This window comes from Aulostomus chinensis, chromosome 8 (assembly GCF_037954235.1).
Source record: "Aulostomus chinensis isolate RoL2024-O1b breed Wild chromosome 8, RoL_Achi_v1.0, whole genome shotgun sequence".
Taxonomy (NCBI): domain Eukaryota; kingdom Metazoa; phylum Chordata; class Actinopteri; order Syngnathiformes; family Aulostomidae; genus Aulostomus; species Aulostomus chinensis.
This window is the reverse complement of record NC_141327.1, coordinates 7336664-7348852: the sequence shown is the minus strand read 5'-3', so window position 1 is coordinate 7348852 and position 12189 is coordinate 7336664. Positions and strand designations below refer to the sequence as shown.

Sequence of the window (12189 nt, the reverse complement as noted above, 5' to 3'; positions counted from 1 at the left end):
TATTTCAACAGGATAATGACTCCAAGCACACCTCCAGGCTGTGTATGTGTTTGTGTATGGCTGTGATAACATGACCTCCACAGTCACCTGACCTAAACCCAATCCAGATGGTTTGGGATGAGATGGACTGCAAAGTGAAGGCAAAAGGGCCAACAAGTGCTCAGCATCTCTGGGAACTCCATTTCAGGTGACTTCCTCATGAAGTTCAACAAGAGAATACCAAAGAGTGCGAAGCAGTAATCAAAGCAAGGACTTTTCAAATTTTGAAAAATATAAAACATGTTTAGTTATGTCACACTTTTTTCTTTACTATATAATTCCATATGTGTGCAGTCATAGTTTTGATGCCTTCAGTGAGAATCCACGATGGTAATGAAATTAAGAAAAAAGATTAAATGAGAAGGTGTGTCCAAACTTTTGACTGGTATTGTACACACACACACACACACACACACACACACACACACACACACAATATGGGTGGTTTTGCTCTGATGATAATTACTATTACTATAACTAATTACTACCTATCATGTTGAGGTGTAGAAGAGACTTACTGAGGTTATGATGCTTTTACAGCAGCATGGCAACAGTCAAATCAGGAGGCTTATCAGTTGGGTGTTGTAAGAAACACTATGGCAGATGAAGTGAACTTTTGTTGCAGGAAGCCCAAAAATTGCCCTCTTTTGTCATTTGTTTAAAAGCAACTTGACAGCTCTGTATAACTGTTCTCTTTTTACATGCGAGTGGGTAGGTGTACTGTCCTGTTTTCTTTTTGATATTTCTCTCTCTGCCCTTCTTACAGTTTGTTCCCAGTTTTCTCGAGGAGTCTACGCCATTTTTGGTTTCTATGATAAGAAGTCAGTAAACACCATCACATCCTTCTGTGAGACGCTTCATGTCTCCTTCATCACACCTTCATTCCCAGCAGAAGGAATGAATCAGTTTGTTCTCCAAATGAGACCGGACATCAAAGGACCCCTTGTTTCATTAGTTGAATACTACAAATGGGACAAGTTCGCCTATCTGTACGACAGTGATAGAGGTAATTAGATCAAACTTTCATTAGTTATTGGTATGATTTATAGCTGTTACAACCAGGCTCAAAAAGCAAAAAAAACAAAAACAAACATAAGGCCTCATTCATAAAATGTTCTTCCAACAAATTTGTTCTCACGTATGTACCATAGGATATTTTTCTGTGGAGGAACATTTCATGCATTGAGACCCTTGAAATTATACCAGATGTTCTATTTGAATTTAACACAGTTGATGTGCAATTGTTAAAATGAAAAATTTGTTTGGATCAGCTGTACATTCCAAGATTTGTGCTTATAGATAATTGGGAAGTTCCAAACATATAAACTATGTTGTAGACTCAGTTGGAAGTCGTGTAGTATTCAAAAGATTGCATAAGACAAATATGAAATAGTGATGTAGTTGTGTGTCTATAAAGCTGTTTTCCTTGTACATGATTAAATGGAGTTACTTTTTTACACTCAAATAAGAAAATAAGTAAGTAACACTGTTCTAAACTCCCCATGAAAGAATTTGAAGGGCTTTCTGAATGTTTAATGGCAATCAATATGTTTGTTTATTCAGTGGGCTTTCTCTAGATATACTACATCCAAAAATGATTGACCTTGTGTTTTTGAGCCATAGCCTCCAGTATTTGGAAGCTTTTGGCGAACAGGGCGCACACTTTTAGCTGTGTATTTCATTATATGTATCACTTGAATCATGCAATGCTCATAAAGTTTCCTCCCTGCATATTGTTATAGTATACACCAAGTGCTAGCAGCATTTGCATCTGCAATGCTACATTTTTGGCTCTGCATGCTTCAGTAAAACAAGGATTTTTTTTCTTTCTATAGGTCTTTCTACTCTGCAAGTAATTCTGGACACTGCAGCTGAGAAAAAATGGGTTGTTACAGCAATAAATGTTGGCGACCTGAAAGATGAGAGGAAGGATGAAGCCTATCGCTCCCTATTTCAGGTATAGCCGTTGTATTTGCACATGTTTATTGACAGTCAATAATGAGTTTGTAAACACAAAAGTAGACACTCTTTACAATGGAGGGTGGGGGTCTAGAGCACAAAATTTTATTGGCTGATAAATACTTTAAACAGTGTTCTTTATACTGGCTGATCTGAAGGGCGAGTTGTGCATCTTCCATTGTCAGATTCTCTCTTTTTCTCTTTTGACACCCTCTAGTCCTATTTTTGGTGTTCCAATATGTTTCCATCCATTTCAATAAACTATAAATCTATGAAATATTACATATAAATATCAGGAACCCTTTTCACAGAGCAAAAAAAAAAAAAAAAAGACCAATAAATTAAATCAACTCCTCTCTCAAAACAAATAAATAAATAACATCTTTATAATTCTTTGGAGGAAATCCCTTGTGGAGGAATCAAACCCAGAAACTCAACAACACAAACTTCATTAGACACTGAGTTTGAGTTTTCTCTCAAGCCAGAACTTTATTATTTTTATGTTTTAACACAGAATGTGTGATAGCCTTAAGAATAGCTAAATAAATAATGCTGCCCGACAACAGACACTGCTTCAAACGGTTTTTAATCTGGCCCCAAAATCCTCATTCGAGGGCACTTAATGACATCCTGTAAATTTATTTGAGACTGCCATTAAAGACTTGTGTATGAGGTCACATTATTTATAGTAGGGGAGACCGGGGCTTATTGTCACACAGGTAAGTTGTCAAACTGCAATTTCCTCCAACAGGGGGCGCAACTAAAAAGTGGAATACCAGTTTTGTTCCTTTACATGATCAGGTCTCATCTCCTGAAGGGGAAGAGAACAGCCCATTGTGAGTTAAGATGAACACCAATTAACCATTTCCCACAACCCAAAGTAAAAAAATTAACTTTATATATTTTAAAATAAGCTTATTTCAGATTTTTAAAAAATCCTAGCAGTGTTACATGTGGACTTGTTAGAGGAGGGATTAAGGCATCCTGTCATACCTCAGTCATTGTTCTGTTATAAACTAACTTTAATCTAGAGGTATCATTAGCAAAGATGGTACTTTGGGGCAACATGTCTCAGTCCTAAAGATAACCTTGGCTTGGTACTGCAAGACAGTCACCCCAGCTGAAATACAAAGTCAGACAACTGTCCCAACTACAGTGGTTGGATACAAGTCACCACGGCAGATTTTTAGCGCAGAGATGGAACTGCAGCTTCAGAATCATATTATGAGATCAGCTGACATCTATTTTGGTTTGTGTCCAACTGAGGTGAGAAAGCTGGCATATGAATTTGCAGTGGCACAGGACCTGCAATTTCCACAAGCTTGGTCTGACAAAGAAAAAGCCAGTGCTGAATGGTTTACAGGCTTCCTAAAGCGGCACCCTTTACTCTCTCTCAGAAAACCAGAGGCAACTAGCCTTGCCAGAGCAAGTGCTTTTAACAAGGAGAATGATAAGTCATTTTTTGACGATCTGGAAAAGGTAAAAATGAGAGATTCCCTGGAACCAGGAGATATCTGGAACATGGATGAAACCGGCGTGACAGCGGTACAGAAATCAGACCGACTGGTAGCCAGGCATGGGTTCAAGCAGGTGGGGCCTCTGACATCTGGGGAAAGGGGTACCTTGGTGACCCTTATGTGCGCAGTCTCAGCCACAGGGAACAGTATACCCGGCTACTTCATCTTTCTTCAGGTGCACTTTCGTGATCACATCATCAACAATGGGCCGTCTGGCAGCAAAGGAGGAGCAAATCCCACAGCGTGGATGAAAAAACCACTCTTTGTTGATTTCTTCAAGCATTTTGTGGGACATGCCAAGTGCTCAAAGGAGAAGCCCTGCTTACTCCTAACCACAGTTCACATCTTTCTATTGATGGGCTGAATTTTGCCAAAGAAAATGGTATCATTATGTTGTCCGTCCCACCCCACTGCCTTTGGACAGAAATATTTATGGGCCGCTTAAATAGCATGTAAACTCTGTCTCTGACTCCTGGATGAGGAACAACCCAGGAAAAACACTCAGCATCTATGACATCCTTGGGATTGTAGCAACTGCTTATCTTCTGGCTGCAACCCCACTTAATATTCAGGCCGGCTTTCGGGTGAAAGGGATTCAACCTTACAAGAGGGATGTGTTCGTGGAGACAGAATTTGCTCCATCTTATGTCTCAGATCACCCCTATCAGGATCCAGCTCTACGAAGCTCAAGAACCAAACCAGCCATTCCAGGTTCCGTAAACGACCCATCTTTTCCAGGACCCAGCACCAACCCAGCCATTCCAGGACCCAGCACCACCCAAGCTATTCCAGGCCCTAGCAAGCCAGTGACCTCCACCAACAGACAGACAGACAGACAGACTACTTCATTAATCCCTTTTGGATGTTCCGCCAGGGAAATTGCACTCTCCTCAACAAACATTCACAGCACTGTTACCATTGAATAGACTAAAAATAGCAAAGAAGAGGAAACACAGACTATATATATATGTATGTGTATATCTATATATATGTATATATGCATATTTACCTGTGCATAGTGAAAGGAATAATCAAAATATGAATTGTTCATAATTGTTATTATAACAATAATAACAATTATAACAATAATAATGATGATGATATAATATAATGATGATGATTATATAATATAATCAAAGAATATAACAATAGTTATAATAATAATAATAATAATAGTAGCAGCAGTAGTAACAAGAATAATGATAAAAAATAATAATATACAGTCTCTTATACTGCACATGAGTGTCCGGTTGTTATCAGGGCAAGCTAATGGTGCTCAGCCCTCTCCCACAGTCCTTCTGTTGGCCTGTTGAGGAGTTTAACAGTTTGATGGCTCGGGGGATGAAGGAGTTCTTCAGTCTGTTGGTCCTGCACTTGGGGAGGAGCAGCCTCTGGCTGAACAGGCTTCTCTGGCTGGTGGTGACAGTGTGCAGAGGGTGGCTGACATTGTCCAGAATGTCCAGCAGTTTGTCCAAAGTTCTTCTCTCTGCTACTGTTGCCAGAGGGTCCAGCTTCATCCCAACCACTGAGCTGGCCCGCCTGACAGCTTCTCCAGCCTGGAGAGGTCTGCCTTTGTCACACTCCCTCCCCAGCACACCACAGTGTAGGACAGTACGCTGAAGACCACAGACTGATAGAACATCCACAGGAGCCTCCTGCAGATGTTGAAGGCTCTCAGCCTCCTCAGGAAGTACATCCTGCTCTGAGCCTTCTTGTACAGCTGCCTCGTGTTGCTTGTCCAGTCCAGCCTGTTGTCCAGTCACAGCCCAAGATATTTATAGGTCTGTACGACCTCGACCTCCTCCGTTCCTATCAGAACTGGTCTAGGACTGGATTTGTCCCTCCCAAAGTCAATGACCAGTTCCTTAGTTTTGGAGGTGTTGAGCTGCAGGCTGTTGTTGTGGCACCAGGCAACAAAGTTCCTCACCAGGCACCTGTACTCCTCCTCTTCATAGTCCTTGATACACCCCACGATGGCTGTGTCATCTGCGAACTTCTGGATGTGACACAGTTCAGAGTTATAGCAGAAGTCCGCGGTGTACAGGGTGAAGAGGATAGGGGACAGTACAGTCCCCTGCGGAGCACCGATGCTGCTGACCACAGTGTCAGACGTGATGTCCTTCAGCTTGACGAACTGTGGCCTGTCAGTGAGGTAGCTGGATATCCAAGCAATCAGGCCGGGGTCCACTGGCATTCGTAGGAGCTTGTCCTGTAGTGCAGGGGGCTGGATCGTATTAAAGGCACTTGAGAAATCCAGGAAGAGGATCCTCACTGTGCCTTTCCCCTTGTCCAGATGCGAGTGGGCTCAGTGTAGCAGGTAGAGGACTGCGTCCTCCACACCGACCTTCCCCCGGTAGGCAAACTGTAGAGGGTCCTCAGCATGCTGCACCTGAGGCCTGAGGAGGTTGAGGAAGAGCCGCTCCAGAGTCTTCATCAGGTGTGAAGTTAGTGCCACCAGTTGGAAGTCGTTCAGCTCGCTGGGCCGGTTCTTTTTAGGAACTGGAACGATACATGACGTCTTCCATAGGGTGGGCACTTTCCCGAGCTGCAGACTCAGGTTGAAGACCCGTTGTAGCGGCTCCCCCAGTCCAGCAGCACAGGTCTTGAGGAGCCGGGGACACACTCTGTCTGGTCCCGCTGCCTTTTGGGGCCTTAACACATTAACTCCAGAGGATATTAGGCCTTACCCAAAAGCTGGTCCAAGAAAACAAGTTAACCTGCAGAGAAAAAAAGAGAAAACTGCTATTCTCACCGATACACCTGTGAAGGAAGCACTTGAAGTTGAAAGGCAGACACAAGGGAAAAAAGGCTATTCAAAAAGAAATGTCAGGCAACCAAATCCAAAATACCAAAGAAGCAGAGCACAGGGAAGAAACAGAGGGCAAGTACAAAAAGAAAAACTCCAGATGACCCCTCATCAGAAGAAGATGAGTCACTGTGCCTGGTCTGTGTAGAGCCATTTGGAAATAGCCACCCAGGAGAAACCGGGGTGCAGTGCATAATATGTTAAGGATGGGCCCATGAGAAATGCCCCCCTGCCAAGCCAGTCTACGTGTGCCAGAACTGCAATTCGGATGAGTCTGACTAGTGAGGACAGGTTTTTTTCTTGAATAGATCTTCCAGGATTGACCAGTGAGGTCAGGTTTTGTTTGAGTGTATTTTTTTTAATGGATCTTCCAGGACTGACCAGTGAGGTCAGGTTTTGTTTGAGTTTATTTTTTTCCAGAAATAGTTTTACAAGTTTCATAATGCATGTTGAACAATATCCTATGTTAAGGTTTGTTCACTTTCAAGTAAAAAATAACTACAACAATAATTTTGTCCTTGTTTTATTAGTAGCAAAATCTAGTGCAACTTGTCACATGTTCACAATCTCGATTTGATTGCTTCTAACTCTGCACTGACACAAGATATGAAAATGACATGAATACAAAATACATACCTGAGACTTTGGTCTTTAACTTAGTACACATTTAAAAAAAAATATGATGTATTGATTCCAAGAAATATATAAGAGTGTAAAAAGTGTGACAACAAGTCTCCTGCAAATGGTGTGTTTCAATCAGAATGGAATTTAAAATACAGTAAATGCCCACCTCTGATGAGACAAGCATCTGCTTGCTGCAGAGCAATTATGAGGGAGTTCACAATCCGCACAGTCAAGAGTCAATAGAGGCGCTGGTTGCACCAGCAAATTTCAATTGCCATAGCCATGTTTCATCCAGTAGATTGCAGTCACAATGCATATTCATAACACAATTTGAAGAATTAAAATAATTTGCACTGAAATGTCAAGATTTGACGTGAATCAATCATCAACTCAGTCCTATATGCACTGTTTTTCAACTGAAAAAAGTTATTGGAATGTTTTCTTGTTCTAACAAGATTTAAATGTGGGGAAATGGCAGGATCTGATTCCATTATAATCTGACATAAAGTAGAACAAAGACTAAAGATAAAGCCAAAAGCCTCCCAGGGGGGGCACCAAAGGAGATGGTGAGGAAAAGATGTGGTCTTCTCAGAGTCAAATCTTGACACATGCAAAAATATCACAACCAGCTTGTGTGACTCAGCAAAGATATATTTATATTTTTTCTCTGTACCAAAGCTAAAAAATGTCTAGGGTGCCCAACTAAGTACCTATGAGTGAGAGCTCCCACCTCCCACTTCTATAGATGAGGATGAAACCTCTCTGCACTGCTGAAATAGTACATTTAGTACAGCTGTTGCAACCCTTGTTTGCAAAGCATTACAGACCTGATTTACCTTATTACCTGACCTGATTTTACACTTTAATTAAGTTTATTGATTGATAATTGTTACTCATTTCTTTTTGTGCCTTAGGACCTGGAGATCCGTAAAGAGAGACGCATTATCCTAGACTGTGAACAAGACAAAGTCAAAGACATCATGGAACAGGTTGACACCAGTCATGCTGCTACTTAGATATATATGAATGTCATCCATCCATCCATCAGTCATCTATCCCTCTATTCATCCATCCATATATCCATCCATTCAAGACTGATGTTACATCAGGGTAAGCTTCCCACATGTTTAATGCTGGAACTACTTTTTACCTCTTTTACACTATGCTTTTACACTTAAAAAATGTAATTTGCAGCAATCAAGAAAAGCTTAACCAGATTAAAGGACCATTGGTAGGATTTAGTGATATTTAGTAGTAAGGCTGAATGTGCTTAACTTCACTGAAACTTTTACCAACAAATTGGCTTCTAATAAAAATTCATAGCACAAAATTGTTTGCCAGCACCGGCAACTATTTGTACATAATCAGAAAAAAAATTGATTACCGCAGGGAATTACTCAAACACTGTCGAGAATAATAATCATAATAATTTCACATCACTAAACCTGTCAGTTGTCAATAAGAAAGCTTTGGGGGCGGGGCGGGGTAACAGAGTGAACATTACCCATGGTCATATGTCCTGTTCAGAGGAAGGTGTATGTAAACAATGGCAATTCAATGAGTATTTTTCATGGACATAGTTCTATGTCTAAAAATTAAAGGGGCTGAAGATACATGCTGTAACTGTAATGAGACCATGGTGGCACCATCTCCTGCTAATCAATAGGATGCAGATACATCAACCACATTAATCAAGTGAAACAAAAGTCATGACAGATCTCAATTGTTTTCATGGCAGATTTGTGTTTTTTTTCCTTTAACAAACAACAACATTGTCCTCAATGCATGCATCATTTCCAACTTACTATAGATATCCATGCAAGGAGTTAATGTGATTACCACACAAAAGATTTGGTTAAACTGAGTTACGGCAGGGCGTCACAGTGGTGCAGTGGTTAGCACTGTTCTCCTGTGCCTGCGTGGGTTCTCTCTGGGTACTCTGGCTTCCTCCCACAGTCCAAAGACATGCTAGAGGAGACGAGGCTAATCGGATACTCTAAATTGACTGGAGGCATGGCTGTGGGTGTGAATGGTTGTCTGTCTAAATGTGTTGGCCCTGCAGTGGATTTGCGACCCGTCCAGGGTGTACCCCGCCTCTCACCTGAAGGCAGCTGAGATAGGCTCCAGCCCCCCGCAACCCTTAACAGGATAAGTGGTATAATGGTGGACAGAGTTACTGCAGAGGCAGCAAATTTTGAAGTTTGTTCATGTTCATGAAATTCACAGTGTTTGCTTCAAATAATGATATGTCATGCATCAGCAGTTTGCTAGACCTGTAAACTAGGCCTAGGCGATTTATCGATTTTATCGATTAATTCAATTTTTTGTAGCAGATGATTTAAAAAATAAAAAATTAAAGTTTTTTCTCTTCTTGCTATGGCCCACTTTTTGTCCCCCAGGAGCTTCCATAGAGTTCTCCGCACCCCACCCTCTTGTTTCCTGCGAACGCATGGCAGCAACATTGCTAACGAGAGCAAGAAGTTTGTTTCTAAGAAAGGAGTAGTATCGTCAGTGGTTTGGAACTGGTTCGGGTTTGCAGCGACAGATATTGAACAAATAACTGCATGCTGCAAAGTTTGTCTGAAGCTCATTGCAACAAAAGGCATCAGTACAATGAACTTATTTCAGCATCTAAAACAGAGGCATCCTACTGAGTGGGAGAAATGCCGCTTTTTGCGAGGGGAACAAGACCGATGTAACCGACAAACTCCCACTAAAAAACAGCTTACTGTAAAAAAAAAAAAAAATCGTAAATTGAAGTTTTTGTGAAAAAATTGGAGATTTTATTTTTAGTCCATATTGCCCAGGCCTACTGTAAATTACATTTTACTTAAAGGAGAGTTATGGTATGGAGGAGCTAAAAGGAAAGGCTTCGTAGATTTGAAATATTTCTGCTTGCTCTTTAACATTTAATGTTATTTATTTGATAATAATACAAATTCAGTAGATTTATATGTTCATTTCATTCAAGAATATAAGAAAAAGCAATATTTGTTAAGCTCATTGATACTTTACACATATAAGCTGTAGGCCTCCCTGTATTGAAGGGACTAGGATAGTCTCTTCAGTCCAGGGAGGCCTGCAGTTTATTAATTAAACAATGGGATTAGATCAGTGCTCAGTATTGGTTGAAACCCTAAGCCCAAGTATTATTTTGGGACTGGAAATTTTGTATCAGTGCATCCTTATTTGAAACACACAAAACAGGAAGGGGAGTCTCACCTTTGGATATGCAAAATTATTATCATTTGAATTCCTGGTATTGGGACAGGACAGGAGTATTTCTGTACAAATGCAATGAGACAGGAGTTAAAATCCCACCACGTGTAACACTGAACTCATGGCTGTCCCACTGACACCTCACTTGGGTAACCCGTCCATCCTTCCACACATAGCTCATTGTCATGAAAGGGGATATTGTTGAAATCTCTCCTTCATCAGTGATCAGTGTTGTTGTGACCAAACTCTTGTCCCTCATTATGTCACACCTCCTCTGCATTCTCTGTCTTCCTCATAACATCTAAAGGCTTTACTAGCTCCTGCCATCATAGCAGGCTCCATTGAAGAGAACCTGAAAAAGTTATTCAAATCACTCCTTTCCATAATTAGTCTGTTCAACCGGCAGATGTTTATCAGTTCATTATCGTTGACCTGAAGTAATCATAATCTATTAGCTAAGTCATGATAAATGGTAGAATTGGACTCATGGTACCTGTTAGACTGTGACTGACTGCTTCTACCCTCTTCTAACCAGGTCATCACTATCGGCAGGCACGTGAAGGGATACCACTACATCATTGCTAATTTGGTGAGTTACTGTTTGTCTGGTTCCACCTGACTGAACACTCAGACTAAGAGGGCTCAGTGACATTTTTGGTTGCACTGAATGGATGAGGGTTCAATTTCAAGGAAGACACAGACATAGAAGAGTTGTCAAGCAGTGTATTATGCATGAATGCCTGGTTCAAACCACACAATATTTTCAAAGAACATGTTTTGTCGAATACAGTTCCTCCAACACAATACTTTATGCCATCTTACCGGGCATTCTATTCATTCCATAAGTTATCCATTATTGATGTAAAGTCTTCAGGTTTATATCCAGGCATACACCATTACACTATAAGGCAAATCAAGCAAGTGCCCCTCCACCAACATATTCAAATTAAAAGAATCAGAATCAGAAAAAACATTATTGCCAAGTACAATTTAGAAATTAAAATAAATTCTTAAAGTGCATAAAAATATAAATATAAACATATACAATCCGTTTTATGGGATAAAAGAGCAGTACAGTTGGCAGTAATAAATTACCACAGACAAATGTGCAAATGCCAATGAACAAGTAGTTCAAGTTGAGCGTTACTGTAACGTATAGAGTTACGGTACTGTCAATGTGACAGGCAGTCAGAGACAGAGGCAGAAGTGGAGGGTAAAGAGTGCTGGGGGGGATCCGGGCCTTGTTGGTAAGGCTGACAGCAGACAGGGAAAAAACTGTTCTTGGGGCGTGAGGTTTTAGTCTTGATTAACCGCAGCCTCCTGCCAGAGGGGAGCGTCTCAAAGAGTTTGTGTCCAGGGTGGGAGGGATCAGCCACATTGTTCCTGTGCGCCTCAGGATCCTGGAGGTGACCAGGTCCTGAAGAGACGGGAGATTGCAGCCAATCACCCTCTCTGCAGACTGAATGACATGCTGCAGCCCGCCCTTGTCTTTGGCGGTGGCAGCAGTGTACCAGAGGATGATGGAGGAGGTGAGGATGGACTCAATGATGGCTGTGTAGAAATGCACCATCATTGTCTTTGGCAGACTGGATTTCTTCTGCTGCCGAAGGAAGTCTCTGCTGTGCTTTCTTGATGAGGGAGCTGATGTTCGGCTTCCACTTGAGGTCCTAGAAGATGATAGTTCCCAGGAAGTGGAAAGATTCCACTGTGTCAATGGTGGCGTAACAGAGGGTGATGAGGGCAGGTGAGGCTAAGTTCTTCCTGTAGTCCACAACTATCTCCACTGTCTTTGGAGTGTTGAGCTCTAGGCTGTTCTGGTTGCACCAGGTGGTCAACGTCCCACCTGTAGGCGGACTCATCATCATCAGAGATGTGTCTGATGAGGGTGGTGTTGTCCGCAAACTTCTGTCTCTTGAAAAGTTTGCTGACATCCTTCTCGTGGTGGTGAGGGGGAGAGGGGGGCAATTAAGGTGGGCATTGGTGGAGGTGACTGGATGTTGGATGTTTCCGTGGGGGATGGTTGCA

General features: G+C 41.6%; 1 protein-coding gene across 4 annotated transcripts in view; it reads left to right on the top strand.

The window, feature by feature from the left end:
• Positions 1–12189, top strand: part of LOC147256967 (glutamate receptor 2-like) — a 106746-nt gene that overhangs the window by 30539 nt on the left and 64018 nt on the right. For all 4 annotated transcript variants that reach the window (XM_086210681.1, XM_086210680.1, XM_086210679.1 and 1 more), the window contains exons 3-6: positions 806–1045; positions 1875–1996; positions 7860–7934; positions 10700–10753. In XM_086210681.1, coding sequence (XP_086066807.1) covers positions 806–1045; positions 1875–1996; positions 7860–7934; positions 10700–10753 — 491 coding nt within the window. The remainder of the gene's footprint in view (positions 1–805; positions 1046–1874; positions 1997–7859; positions 7935–10699; positions 10754–12189) is intronic.